This window comes from Berghia stephanieae, chromosome 9, assembly GCF_034508935.2.
Source record: "Berghia stephanieae isolate SIO BIC M18660-M18661 chromosome 9, UCSD_Bste_1.3, whole genome shotgun sequence".
NCBI classification, from domain to species: domain Eukaryota; kingdom Metazoa; phylum Mollusca; class Gastropoda; order Nudibranchia; family Aeolidiidae; genus Berghia; species Berghia stephanieae.
Window position 1 is genome coordinate 47,819,370 of NC_088368.1, and position 15,029 is coordinate 47,834,398.

Below are 15,029 nucleotides of genomic sequence, written 5' to 3' on the forward strand. Positions count from 1 at the left end.
GATGTGTCAACTTCAACAAAGGGAAACTCGCAGATTTCATCCCATCCATGTCCTGATGCCTCGAGCTTATCGAGTAACTCCACCCAGTCACTGCCTGGTGGGACTCAAGAAGAAGAAATGTTGTCAGTCGGCCTTGAAGAGAGCTCTACTGCACCCAGTGTTCCATCAATACACGCCCAGTATAGGTCATTGCCGAATGCCGGGCCACCCGGCCATCATTGGCCAGTGTCAGGACAAGATGAAGAGACGGTCACTCTTCCTTCCCACCCGTCTTGTAATGAAGACAAGAAAGAAGAGTTGAGGCACATCGTGATAGATGGCAACAACGTGGCTATGACGTAAGGAATGAGCTCTTTGGTATAGTGCATTATCCACTAAACGTGGTCAAAGCGCTTTACAAAGGGTCCAAAGGGTCCAACAGCAACATTTAACATTTAGGTCAAGGTCTAGATTTAGATATCGCCTGTTAGGCGATATAATTTTTTCGGACAGAGACAACGCTATTAACGGCCAGGTACTCATTTTACACCTGGGTTTGGTGAGACAATGTGAATAAATAGCCTTTTCCAAGGACTCATGCGCCGAGTGAGGCTCGAACCCAGGACCTTCTGAAAGCGAGTGTCATACCACAAGACCACATAGTCGCACAAGTGATGCAAACGTTGCTGTTTGAAGCTCGAAGATTTAAATAACAATAATGAAATGGAATGGACGCTTTCATTTAATGAATGAAGACAGATAATGTGGACGTTTCGGGTTTCCCCTTTGTCAACGAACATGATGAATTAAAGGTTAAAGAAGAATAAACAACGATGAAAGAAACACTCAAGATGAATAAACGATGAATGAAACACTCAAGATGAATAAACAACAATGAATGAAACACTCAACATGAATGAAACACTCAAGATGAATAAACAATGATGAATGAAACACTCAACATGAATGAAACACTCAAGATGAATAAACAACAATGAATGAAACACTCAAGATGAATAAACAACAATGAATGAAACACTCAACATGAATAAACAACGATGAATGAAACACTCAACATGAATAAACAATGATGAATGAAACACTCAACAATGAATGAAACACTCAACATGAATAAACAACAATGAATGAAACACTCAACATGAATAAACAACGATGAATGAAACACTCAACATGAATAAACAACAATGAATGAAACACTCAACATGAATAAACAACAATGAATGAAACACTCAACATGAATGAAACACTCAAGATGAATTTGTCTTTTGTGTTTCATTCATCTTGTTTTCTTGACAAAGGGGAAACGGATTGCGTGCGGCTATGCGGTCTTGGTGATGTGACACTCGGCTTTCGACCAGAAGTGCAGAGTTCAGTCCTTGGAATATACTCTTTACTCACATTCTCACTCTGGTGTAAAATGAGTACCTGGCAGATAACAGCATTGTCTCTGTCGGAAAAAGTGTAATATCTCCTAACAGGCATCATGACTCGTCCTACATGTTAAGTGTTGTTGTTGGCTGGAGACCCCATGATTTTACAATACGCTTCAATAGCCGTGACGTCACTTCCCTCGTAATGACGCATGGTAACTTAGTAACTAGTTCTAAACTATCGGAACAATGGCGGACGCCATGATGAAAAACTTCTCCGACCAGCATAAAAGTGTATATAGAGGAGAAAAACGTTAATCTGATCATGTTTTTGACTTTTATACATTCTGCTCAATTGACATGTGAAAAAGTTCTAGCCAGCATGAAGAAAAAAAGTACAGATTTTCTTTGTTTAGAACCAAGCTGCTGGTTGCTGGGCGGACGTGACGTCAGACTATTGAATCCAATTAGTGAATATAGCTTTATATGGAAATGCTCAAGTACTTTTTTTTTTTTATTTTTCTGTAGACCCAATCTACTGTAGATGGTGGTAGTTTTAAGTATTTTATACAGGAAATTTGTTTTGTTTCTCTCGGAAAATCTTATCTCCCCTTGAGAAGTTCCTGGATTATTTTCTTGTCACAAGTGAATTCGAACCCTGTAAAGCCAATAAGACCATGGAGCTGATATAATCCTGGCAAAATGGATAATAGCAATTGGTTGCTACCCTTTGGATAGGACGCTAACCTATCGCAAATTACTTTCCACACCAGATCTATCAGACCCAGCTTCCCTGTCATTCATTGCTTGGACGACAAAAAAAAAAAAAAGGGGGGGGGGAAGAGGGTCGGGAACAAATATTGACTTCACCCAGGGTTGATCTTGGTCCCTCTGCATGTGAAGTGAGTGCTCTACCAACTGAGCTATCATCATGACCAAAATTCCTATTTTTTAAAGTTTATTTTTCTCTTGGTTTTTATTTTTAATTAATCAAACATTAAAAATTTTTTTTTTTTTTTTTAACCCAGGCACGGCAACTCCAAGAGTTACTCCCTAAAGGGCATCAAGATTTGCATCGATTACTTCCTGTCCAGGGGTCACAAGGTCACGGCATTCATCTCGGGAACCCTGGGACATCTGCTTGGGAAGGGCATGCCGATGAGTGATATTCCTATCTTGGAGCAGTTGAAAGCAGACGGTTATCTGAAAGTCACGCCCAGCAGACGACTGGAAACAGGGAAAGTAATCTGCTGTTATGACGACAGGTATTATCTGATTGTGTGGCTATGTGGCCTGGTGGTAATGACACTCGCCTTTGGATTGGAAGGTCCTGGGTTCGAGTCCTGAGTAGTAGCGCATAGTTGATTCCTTGTAAAATGCTCTTTACTCACATTCTCTCACTGTACTCAGGTGTAGAATTGAGTGTTCCTAGCATTGTCTCTGTCCGGAAAATAAATCATAATATCGCCTAACAGGTGTCGTGTCTCGTCCTACAGGGGGAAAATTTCGAAAGTCCAAAATTCAATTTCTTTATCATTTTTAAACTGGAAAAATGATCAAACTCGACTATTTCATGCTGGAGTAACTCTTTCAAGTGTTGCTGTTGGCTGGAGACTTTTTGTAAAGTGCTTTGAGCATGTTTAGTGGATATTGCGTTATATAAATGCTTGATATGTTTGTTTTTTTTGGTACCGTCGTATGACTCGCCATTGGATTGGTCAGTCCTTATATGGAGTTCCATTTTGGGTGGCGCAAAGTTGAGTCTCTCACTGCATTCAGGCGTAAAATGAGTACCTGGCCTGTTTAAGCATTTTCTCCTGTTGTTTTGGTCTCAATACCCTTCCTCAGCTGATAACACAAAGGACAAACATGTGAATACATCATATGATGCAGACAAACTGATGTATGGATTTGTAATGATGTACTAATTGTATGTTAAATGAGAATGATCATGTGATAGATGTATGATATGTAAATGAGAGTGAACATGTGATAGATGTATGATACGTATATGAGAATGATCATGTGATAGATGTATGATATGTAAATGAGAATGAACATGTGATAGATGTATGATACGTATGTAAATGAGAATGATCATGTGATAGATGTATGATATGTAAATGAGAATGATCATGTGATAGATGTATGATACGTATGTAAATGAGAATGATCATGTGATAGATGTATGATATGTAAATGAGAATGATCATGTGATAGATGTATGATATATAAATGAGAATGATCATGTGATAGATGTAGGATACGTAAATGAGAATGATCATGTGATAGATGTAGGATACGTATATGAGAATGATCATGTGATAGATGTATGATATGTAAATGAGAATGATCATGTGATAGATGTATGATATATAAATGAGAATGATCATGTGATAGATGTAGGATACGTAAATGAGAATGATCATGTGATAGATGTAGGATACGTATATGAGAATGATCATGTGATAGATGTAGGATACGTACGTATGATCTTCTAAAACCTCTCTCTCCATTGAGTCATAGAACAGGTTGGGTTTTTTTAATTAAAAAAATAAATCAGTCTCTTTTTATTTTTATTTCCTGATTTTAAAAGTCAGCCATTTATTTTAATTTGACAATGCGTGTAATAATCTGTTTGTTTTTTTTTTAATTTAGAGACATGCTCCATGTCAAGCCATGAGTTCTAAGTTTCTTTTTGTTACACCTTTACCCTATAGATTTATACTCAACTTGGCTGACGTACACAAAGGCATTGTGGTGTCCTATGACCAGTTTAGACAAGACATGCTCCATGTCAAGCCATGAGTTCTAAGTTTCTTTTTGTTACACCTTTACCCTATAGATTTATACTCAACTTGGCTGACGTACAGAAAGGCATTGTGGTGTCCAATGACCAGTTCAGAGACATGCTCCATGTCAAGCCCTGTTATAAAGAATTGATTGAGACCAGGTGAGCAGATTCATGACTTTTCTATAATATTTATTAATTAAGTACTTGAAATAGTCAATTAAAAACGAGTCCACTGATTTACAAATATGGCAGTGCTAGATTTAAATAAAATAATTTTTTTAAAATTGATAAATAAAAATAATAAAATTCCCTTTATTCATCCCATAGGAGAAATTCGTCTCTAGAATCTATTCCAAGGGAAGACTGGAATAACCCAGACGTCAGCCACATGGCAGCGCCGCAATTTGAGCTAGAGCGAGATGACTTGCTCAAGGCCACGTAGCCAGCGGCGGGTGATCGAACTCGGTACCTTTCGGGTACGAAGCAAAGACCGTACCACTGAGCCACATTGCTCCTGGCTTTCCGGCTTCGTCTGGCTTTCCGGCTTCGTCTGGCTTTCCGGCTTCGTCTGGCTTTCCGGCTTCGTCTGGCTTTCCGGCTTTTTGGAAGGAATGTATTTTAATTTCTTTGTCACCTGTAACCAATTCTAGATCTTATGTTAGGTCTGAAAAAAAAAAAAAAAAAAAAAAAGATAAAGCAACAAATAAAAAATAATATAGAAAATTAAAAAAAAAAAAAAAACAAACAAAAAGCCAACCAAAAAAAAAGGAACCTTTAAAATGATGGAAGAATTGGATTTGGCTTTGAAGAATTGGATTTGGCTTTGAAGAATTGGATTTGGCCTCAAAGAATTGGATTTGACCTCAAAGAATTGGATTTGGCCTCGAAGAATTGGATTTGGCCTCGAAGAATTGGATTTGGCCTCGAAGAATTGGATTTGGCCTCGAAGAATTGGATTTGGCTTTGAAGAATTGGATTTGGCCTCAAAGAATTGGGTTTCGCCTCGAAGAATTGGATTTGGCCTCGAAGAATTGGATTTGGCTTTGAAGAATTGGATTTGGCCTCAAAGAATTGGGTTTGGCCTCGAAGAATTGGATTTGGCTTTGAAGAATTGGATTTGGCCTCAAAGAATTGGATTTGGCCTCGAAGAATTGGATTTGGCCTCGAAGAATTGGATTTGGCCTCGAAGAATTGGATTTGGCCTCGAAGAATTGGATTTGGCCTCAAAGAATTGGATTTGGTCTCAAAGAATTGGACTTGGCTTTGAAGAATTGGATTTGGCCTCGAAGAATTGGATTTGGCCTCAAAGAATTGGATTTGGCCTTACACATGGTAACCTTTATCCGAGAGATTTCATTTAACAATATCAGGCTGGGCCATGAGATCAAGAAAAAAAAAGAGCAGTCATTCAGAGCTATTAGGCTCATGGAGCCAGAGTTTATCTGCCAGATCAAACAGACCCAGCTGCCCAATCACTTCTTGGTGGACAGGGGGTCGGATAAGAATCTCGACTGCACCTGGGATTGATGTTAAATTATTTAAGTGTGATGTGCCTTTTATTGTACAGACTTCTGCCTTCTAGTCATACGATTGGGCCACCTCGCCTGACCCTTTCTTTCCTATTTGTGTGAGATGCCTCCACCTTTACCAGTCTTCTGCCTTAGATTCTAGAAACAGAAGGTTTTCCCTTGAATCTGTTATTTAAAACTCAACTCTAATTTAAAACAGAAACATAGACTGATAGATGGATTTATCTCCCCTTGTATGCGGACACTAATAGATGGATTTATCTCCCCTTGTTTACAGATACTAATAGATGGATTTATCTCCCCTTGTCTACAGACACTAATCGATGGGTTTATCTCCCTTTGTCTACAGACACTAATACTAATAGATGGATTTAGGATCCATGGGTTTATCTCCCCTTGTCAACATCATTAATAGATGGAATTTATCTCCCCCTTACTTTCAGACTTCTGCCTTATATTTTTGTCGGGGACATTTTCATGCCTCCCGATGATCCCCTGGGACAAGACGGACCCACTTTGGACGAGTTCCTGGCTGGCAAGACGACCAAAACTGTTGATGTCACCCAAGTCGCTCTGAACTGGTAGGGGTCAAGATAGGTTGAGAACAATGTTCACTATTTTGTAGGTCTGATTACCAAAATTGTCGTGGGCTCTTTGTCGAGAATAAGTGGAAAGTTTTAAAAAAATAAAAAATGTTTAAAAAGCTAGAGCTTTTATATAGCGCAATATCCACTAAATGTGCTCAAAAGCGCTTTACAAAGGGTTCCTGTCCAACAGCAACACGTTACATGTAGAACGAGACATGACGAAGACCTGTCAACCTGTACGATTTCGCGCATTTAAGTAGGATTTTTGGACCCAAATACATGGATATGATCCCAAAAGATTAGTACGGTTTTTGGACCCAAATACATGGATATGATCCCAAAGGATTAGTACGATTTTTGGACCCAAATACATCGATATGATCCCAAAGGATTAGTACGATTTTTGGACCCAAATACATCGATATGATCCCAAAGGATTAGTACGATTTTTGGACCCAAATACATGGATATGATCCCAAAGGATTAGTACGATTTTTGGACCCAAATACATCGATATGATCCCAAAGGATTAGTACGATTTTTGGACCCAAATACATCGATATGATCCCAAAGGATTAGTACGATTTTTGGACCCAAATACATCGATATGATCCCAAAGGATTAGTACGATTTTTGGACCCAAATACATCGATATGATCCCAAAGGATTAGTACGATTTTTGGACCCAAATACATCGATATGATCCCAAAGGATTAGTACGATTTAAACAAATATTTGATGTGCGGCTATGTGGTCTAGTGGTATGACACTCCCTTTCGGATCGGAAGGTCCTGGGTTCGAACCTCGCACTCAGCGCATAGTTGAGTCCTTGGAAAAGGCTCTTTACTCACATTCTCTCACTGTACTCAGGTGTAAAATGAGTACCTGGCCGTTAACAGCGTTGTCTTTGTCCGAAAAATTGTAATATTGTCCCGTCCTACATGTTAAATGTTGCTGGTGACCAGGGACCCCTTGTAAAGCGCTTTGAGCACGTTTAGTGGATATTGCCCTATATAAAGCTCAATGTAATTTAATGATGTTGATGTTGATACATTTGATGCAACGATACACACAACTGTGTCGTCCGTGTTTCTGAATGAATGATGCATCTCATTTAGTACTATTGTTATCATTTCAGTTAGTTATATGATGCCGGTTTTCACCAATATTTTCCTCATACCTTTTTGAGGATTTGCATAGGATTATGCAAATAAGCTTATTTTATACTTTAAATAGTCTCAGACAACATTTAAGCTTTTGCCACTTATTAAATAGAAAATTTAAAGTGAAAATTAAATTGAACATACGTCTTTGACTATGAAGCCTTCAATTAAAAACTGTATTGCTAATAAGCTTAAATGTAAGTTATTTCCCTTTATAATAACTAAAATTACTCTATTTTGATTTATAAAATTTATAATGATCTTTTTTTTCCTTTATTATTTGATACGAGTCTTGATTTTTTTTTTTTTTAAATTACAAAGTGGGCAGCTTTAGGAACGGTATTTGGTTCAAACCATTTTAGAAGTATTTAACTTGTCTTTGAATCTTGCATACTTGTGAATTTCCCATCATTTGACCAAAAGTAATAGTATTAGTAGTATGTAGTAGTAGTGGTACTAGTAATAGTTGTTGTACTGGTTGTAGTAGTTGTAGTAGTAGTAGTAGTAGTAGTAGTAGTAGTAGTAGTGGTAGTAGTAATAGTTGTACTGGTTGTAGTAGTTGTAGTAGTAGTAGTAGTAGTAGTAGTGGTAGTACTAATAGTTGTACTGGTTGTAGTAGTTGTAGTAGTAGTAGTAGTAGTAGTAGTGGTAGTAGTAATAGTTGTACTGGTTGTAGTAGTTGTAGTAGTAGTAGTGGTAGTAGTAATAGTTGTAATGGTTGTAGTAGTTGTAGTAATAGTAGTGGTAGTAGTAATAGTTGTAGTACTGGTTGTAGTAGTTGTAGTAGTAGTAGTAGTAGTGGTAGTAGTAATAGTTGTACTGGTTGTAGTAGTTGTAGTAGTAGTAGTGGTAGTAGTAATAGTTGTACTGGTTGTAGTAGTTGTAGTAGTAGTAGTGGTAGTAGTAATAGTTGTAGTACTGGTTGTAGTAGTTGTAGTAGTAGTAGTAGTTGTGGTAGTAGTAATAGTTGTACTGGTTGTAGTAGTTGTAGTAGTAGTAGTGGTAGTAGTAATAGTTGTACTGGTTGTAGTAGTTGTAGTAGTAGTAGTGGTAGTAGTAAGAGTTGTAGTAATGGTTGTAGTAGTTGTAGTAGTAGTAGTGGTAGTAGTAATAGTTGTAGTAATGGTTGTAGTAGTTGTAGTAGTAGTAGTGGTAGTAGTAATAGTTGTAGTACTGGTTGTAGTAGTTGTAGTAGTAGTAGGAGGAGGAGTAGTGAATGCTCAACACCCCCCCCCTCTCCCCCCCCCCCCAAAAAAAAAAAAAAAGAGAGAGAGATGGATCATTCGATAACCTATACCACTGTTGCAAAATGTAAACCATTGAATTGAAGACCGCGCTCCCAAATATTTTGTCTCATAACTGATTTACTGTGCCTGCAGATGTATATCACCATCACATCTTCATTTCGTACATCAACAAAATCATCCCCACATCAGCATCCCTTACCTCACCATCATGGCATCATCACTTCTACAACTGCCATCACAACATTGTCACTGTCACAACCACCACCACGTCACTTCTACCACCACCACTACCACAGCTTCATTATCATCACCACCACCACTAGAGCACCATTGCTACAACAACCACCACTTCTTCCACTGACACTAGCATCAATACTACCAACATGTTTGGGGTCTTTTGGTCATTTTTGTGAGTGTTTCGAAATAATTTCTGAGCCTTATAGGCCTACTAATTTAAAATGGTCATTAAGTATTAGTTTCTCGATAAACTGATAATAGAGATTGCTGCAAATGAGTGTTTGAATGATGAAAATCAGAGTTTATTTTGATTTGGGTTTGGTGTTTGCTTTTATATAATTTTTTTTCGTAGTGCACACTTTTTTCCATGCATGCGAACAAAATACACTTTTCATTCTTGGAAGGTTGACAGGTTTGCCTGTCATCTGTTAGGCAATATTACCATTTTTTTTTTTGACAGAGACAACGTTGTTAACACCAGGTACTCATTTTACACCTGAGTGTGATGAGAGAATGTGAGTAAGGAGCCTTTTCCAAGGACTCAACTATGCACCGAGCAGGGCTCGAACCCAGGACCTTCCGATGTGAAAGCGAGTGTCACACTACTAGACCACATAGCCGCACAGTTCTTAGTTCTTTTGCCATAAGGATTAAGTAGACCTAGTATTTATACAGACTTGATTTGATATGAGGCTGTGTTAAAATTGTCGCTTTCCAAGAGCTGCCAACCGAAGGTTTCAAAAATTTGAAAAAAATTCCCAAGGGAAAAGAGAAAAAGTCACTTTAAATAGCTTAGAAATAAATAATTACTCTTCAGCATGATCTATAATGCTTCAAAGTCCTGAATATAGGATCTAAGGAATTTAATGTCATATTCAACGAGATTTATTGAGCCAAAGAGGCTTATGTAGCCGGGGCCTAAAAGTTTGTTTTTCTCCCTTTCTTAGTCTTAGTTATTTTGTCTGTTTCAGTCACAGACTACCCACCTCCCATGTTAACCAAGAACCACCTGCCAAATATAGAAAGATTTATTTCGATCGCCAAAACGTACACACGACCCAACCATCTGTACACACGACCCAACCATCTGTACACACGACCCAACCATCTGTACACACGACCCAACCATCTGTACACACGACCCAACCATCTGCAACCCGTAAGTCAAAAAAGCTGTTTTAACAGTCGTCTATTTCCATAGCTATATAATTCTGGTATAGTTTATTATACGATTCTTTTATTTCTTTGTATTTATTTAACAAATTAGTTTTATCCTGCCAAATAACACTATGAGCTTGTGAGTATGTGTTATTGCACGATAAAAATATTACGTGTTTAGTAAATAAATAGAAATGAAAGAATATGTTTATTCATATTCCACCCCTTCACATAAGATTCTTAGATATTTCGTGACCTATTGTAAGGTTGAAGTGCTTTGATTCGCCATAATTTGTGTTTTTCTCCTTCTGCTTGAATGACAATTTGACCCAAAAAATAAAACTGTTGGATTTCGAATCATACGCACCAAAAGATTATTTTTAGTTTCCAACCAGCTGTCTTTTTCATCTTATTTTACACCTTATTTTCAACCAATGAAAAAATTCTGCAGTCGTTGAATAAAGCTTTTTATTCAACACCTTCAAAGCATTATTTAACAATTTTGTATTTACTAAGAAGTGATAGGGTTTTCCAATACGAGGGGTGGAAGGAAATACTTTATGCCAGATCTAAGAGATACAGCTGCCAAAAGTTTTTCTTCGTGGTCAGAGGATTTGAAAATATCTTTGTAGAATTGGCGGAAGAGAATACAAAGTAGGTGGAGAAGAAGATGGAGAGGAAGTGAACTGTATATGAAGTATGAGGAGAAGAAGATGGAGAAGGGAGTGAACTGTATATGAAGTATGAGGAGAAGAAGAAGGAGAGGGAGTGAACTGTCTATGAAGTATGAGGAGAAGAAGATGGAGAAGGGAGTGAACTGTATATGAAGTATGAGGAGAAGAAGAAGGAGAGGGAGTGAACTGTCTATGAAGTATGAGGAGAAGAAGATGGAGAAGGGAGTGAACTGTATATGAAGTATGAGGAGAAGAAGAAGGAGAGGGAGTGAACTGTCTATGAAGTATGAGGAGAAGGAGTGGGAAAGGAGAGGGAGTGAACTGTATATGAAGTATGAGGAGAAGAAGGAGTGGTGGGAAAGGAGGGTGACAATCATCCTATTATATTTGTATCTTTTCAGATGTCTCAAACACATTTCACCCATCAGCTCACCCACACAAGACTTCTTCACAGGCGTCCAGACCCAACCAGCCACCCTCCAATTCAGGAGTTTTTGACCAAAAGCCCAATTTAAAACAGCTCGGCGTTGATAATAACTTTGACATAGAAATCGTTGAAGAAGCGTTAACGCATTTCGACAACATGGCCGACAGTGTGGAACCCGAATATTTCTTGGACTTTCTCCAATTTTTAAAGTCCAGGGAAGATTTGAGTGAAAGTTAATTGATGTAAATGGAAATAATAATACTGATAATGTGTAATTTCTATAGGGCCCCTCTCCACCAAACGTGCTCGGAAACGCTTATACATATTGATAGAATGAATTTGGCATCACTCAGATCTTTGTTATTGTTTTTTGCCATCCGCGTTTATGAGTAATTCTCACTAAAATGTATTAACCAGACTATAAACGTTCACAGTTACACACAGTTTTGTGTGTTTTTGCCTTGTACTTCCGGATGGCAATGTTGTGAGCTTCTAAGCCAAGCGCATACTATCTATATGTACATGCGATCATATAAATCATTCAATAAAATCACTCACAGAAAACTGAAATGAAGTTCTCTGTCTTCAAAGAGACTTGAAAGGAGGACAGAGAATTACTGTGTCTGATGTCGGCTGAAAGAACATTCTACATTGAGGGAGCAGAATGTGCAAAAGCACGTCATGAAAAATCTGACTCGGGAATCAAACAGTTCAAGTACAGAGAAGTAGATGAGTGGAGAGAGCGATTCGGATTGCAGATAGAAAGAAGAGTAGCTGGGAGCATTGCTTTGGTTGCTCTTAACTCACTCAACCCTAACACCGACTATACCTGTAGTTAACTCACCCAACCCTAACACCGACTATATCCGTAGTTTACACGGGTTACTTTTACCCCATGCCTATTTATTACATTTTTCTGAGGCAAATTATAGACGTAGTATCAAAGCTAATGTTCTGGGTGGGGTTCCTGACCTCCCATTGTGGGCAGGGAGACTTTTACTATGTCTTCTATCCCCCTATATCTCTGGGTGGGGTTCCTGACCTCCCATAGTGGACAGGGAGGTACTGTGTCTTCTATTCCCCTATATCTGTTTTCAAACTTGCTTTCTGTCTTTGCCTTGGAATGGGATTAGGGTACTTGGTTTTGTCCTGTCCTGGGAGGGAAACAGTCAAATGTATAATTAGTTTTGGGAGATGATATTTTTTTCATTATAAATCATCTCTCTGTTATGTCCTGTATTATATTTTCTTTATATTAACTAAGTACTTTGATAGTATGCTCTTGGAATCTACATCTGTTCCTTATTTGAACCAATTCCCCTTTGTCTTACCTTTTCTTGGGTGCTTTAATTGTAATTCTAGAACTTTTTACTATCCCATTTTCTTCCTTTTTACTGGCGCTGATATGACCTACATGCGTTGAAGGCGCCGTAAAACCCTTTAAAACAGTCAAAACAAAGCTAATGTTCTTAATTTTTACATGTTAATGGTAGTTGAATAAAACTATCTATGTATATGCTCATTTTCAATAGGTACATTTTTTTTCCAATTTTGAAAAGTGGCGAAAATCTCTAGGATTGAGTGAGTTAAAACAGTTACAGTCCAGGCAAGTTTGGAAGCTAATCGCAGTCCAGGCAAGTTTGGAAGCTAATCGCAGTCCAGGCAAGTTTGGAAGCCAATCGGCTTCTTCATGGGAAGCCAACGCAACCTCTGCAAGACTGGAGTCATGTGACCTGGCTTTTTTTGTTTCGTAAAATGACAAGCAGCTTTATTTTGAAGTAGCTGCAGTCTTGTAATATATTATTATTGGCGACCGGACCCGTAGAGGAGTGAGTTGCAATAGTCCAGTCTTGTAATCGAGTTTATTATTATTGGCGACCCGACCCGTAGAGGAGTGAGTTGCAATAGTCCAGTCTAGAGTCTAGAGGCAGTCAGTGAGTGAAATAGCATTTTGCCAGGGATGCTAGACTAGGCTGCTACAAGCAATGGACACTGAAAAGTAATCAACAAAAATGAATGCATGATTAACTTTTAAAAAATGGACAATTTATTACCAAACACGGAACATTTCGGGCTCAAAACCCTTCTTCAATCTACAACCTAAAACACTAAGAATAAGAAGATAAATACATGACATAAAAACCCGATACACAACGGATATCGATCTGTGCTTTAAGTGATTTAGGCCGATTTATGGTTTCATTATTTAGTATTTGTTGTTTGCTGAAGAAGGGTTTTCAATACGAAACATTCCTTGTTCGGTATTTGTTCTTTTTTTTATGCTGTTTTCATCATTTTTGCATATTACAATTGACAGTGTTGAACCCGAGACTTCCTTGGATTTTCTCCAATTTTAGTCAAGGGAAGGGAAGGCCTGGGTCAAAGTCAGTAAATGTAAATTTATTGGGCTCTATAGTGTGAAATGGACAATAGCAATTGCTTGCTATCCTTTGGATAGGATGCTAGTCTATCGCAAAGTACTTTCCACCATCTGACAGACCCAGCTATCCAATCACGGCTGGGTTAGCATTAAGTCAGAAAAAATCTGGACTGCACCCGGAATTGCTCTCACCCCCCTTTGTGTGTGAAGCGAATGCTTTACCAACTGAACTACCGGACCCCCAAATTCAGTCATAAATCAGTGCTGATGGTTTTCCTCGGATCCGCGGAAATCCGCGATTTTTGTGTCAGATGAAGAATTTCCTCCATTTAAAAAAATGACATTTTCCTCAATCAAATTTTCTGGATTTGAGAGATTTGATGTGTGGTGGAACAAACTGGCGCAGTTTCCCCACTATCCAGAAGATAGCTAGAGTAGTTTATCATCTCAATGTCTCTAAAAGTGGGGGTTGGTGAAGTAAACATGTGACGTAAAGAAAATTATTCATAATTTTTTCTCCTCCTTTTTGCCTTTTTATCACCATCAGCACTGATAAATCGTCCATCAAAGACTCACAGCACTGGATTAAATTTTGGTTTCTGTAGCAATATACACATTGCTAAAATTGCCTTCTACCCTTTAGATTGGATGCTAGTCTGTCACAAAATACTTTGCACCAAATGCAAGCTAAAAACAGCGAAATTTGCAAAAAAATTTCAATTAATTTTCCTAAAAACCAATAATTCGTTCATGAAAGAGAAAGGTATTCGTTTGTTTTTAAGGGTTTCACGGCGCTTGCAACAAATGTAAGGTCATATCAGCGCCAGTAAAAAAAAGAAGAAAATGAGAGTAAGAATGAAACTACTCTTGATTAATTATCATTCACATTCTTCATGAGCTATCAAATTAAAAGAGAAAAAAAAAACTCGTCTTTTTTTATTATTAATGTTTGTTTTTTTTTCCCCAATATTATTATCATTTTTTTTTCTTTGAAAAATCTCGAAAATTTGCAAATAATTGCAGATTTTGCGGCCTCAATGCAAATCATAATCAGTGATATTTTGCAAGCGATGCAAAAAACCGCCATGTCATAAATGCATGTAGATTGTTTTACAATAAACAGCCTTATCAATCACTGACTCATTGTTCCTATTACAGTGCACTCTGGATATGTCGACGCTGCCGAAGTCGATTTTTACCCAAGTCGATTTTTTTTCTTGGTTCCTCCCTCTTCTTCCTATATAACATTGTTAAAAAAACCCCAAAAAACTTCACATAAGTCGATGTCGCTGGGGGGGGGGGGGGGGGGGGGGAGGGGGGGAGGGGGAAGAGGGTCCTGACAAGGTTAAATCCATCCATTCAATGCTTTGCTCTGAGACTGCTGGGACCTGTGTGGAGGGAGGGGGAAGAGGGTCCTGACAAGGTTAAATCCATCCATTCAATGCTTTGCTCTGAGACTGCTG

General features: G+C 38.2%; 1 protein-coding gene across 4 annotated transcripts in view; it reads left to right on the top strand.

Annotated features, from left to right (window-relative positions):
- Positions 1-14,705, top strand: part of LOC144980376 (uncharacterized) — a 33,668-nt gene extending 18,963 nt beyond the window's left edge. Inside the window, exons 12-19 of one of the 4 annotated variants that reach the window (XR_013646878.1) lie at positions 1-338; positions 2,399-2,635; positions 4,216-4,323; positions 6,137-6,274; positions 9,899-10,086; positions 11,161-12,166; positions 12,238-13,015; positions 13,077-14,705. The exon at positions 1-338 is cut by the window's left edge and continues 53 nt beyond it. Coding sequence is in view for 1 of the 4 variants with exons in the window: in XM_078928080.1 (XP_078784206.1) it covers positions 1-338; positions 2,399-2,635; positions 4,216-4,323; positions 6,137-6,274; positions 9,899-10,086; positions 11,161-11,423 (1,272 nt within the window). In the remaining 3 variants the exon portion in view is untranslated. Of the gene's footprint in view, positions 339-2,398; positions 2,636-4,215; positions 4,324-6,136; positions 6,275-9,898; positions 10,087-11,160 lie in introns of all 4 variants that reach the window. The other 3 variants (XR_013646879.1, XR_013646877.1, XM_078928080.1) reach the window with 3 other exon arrangements.
- Positions 14,706-15,029: the final 324 nt, after the last annotated feature.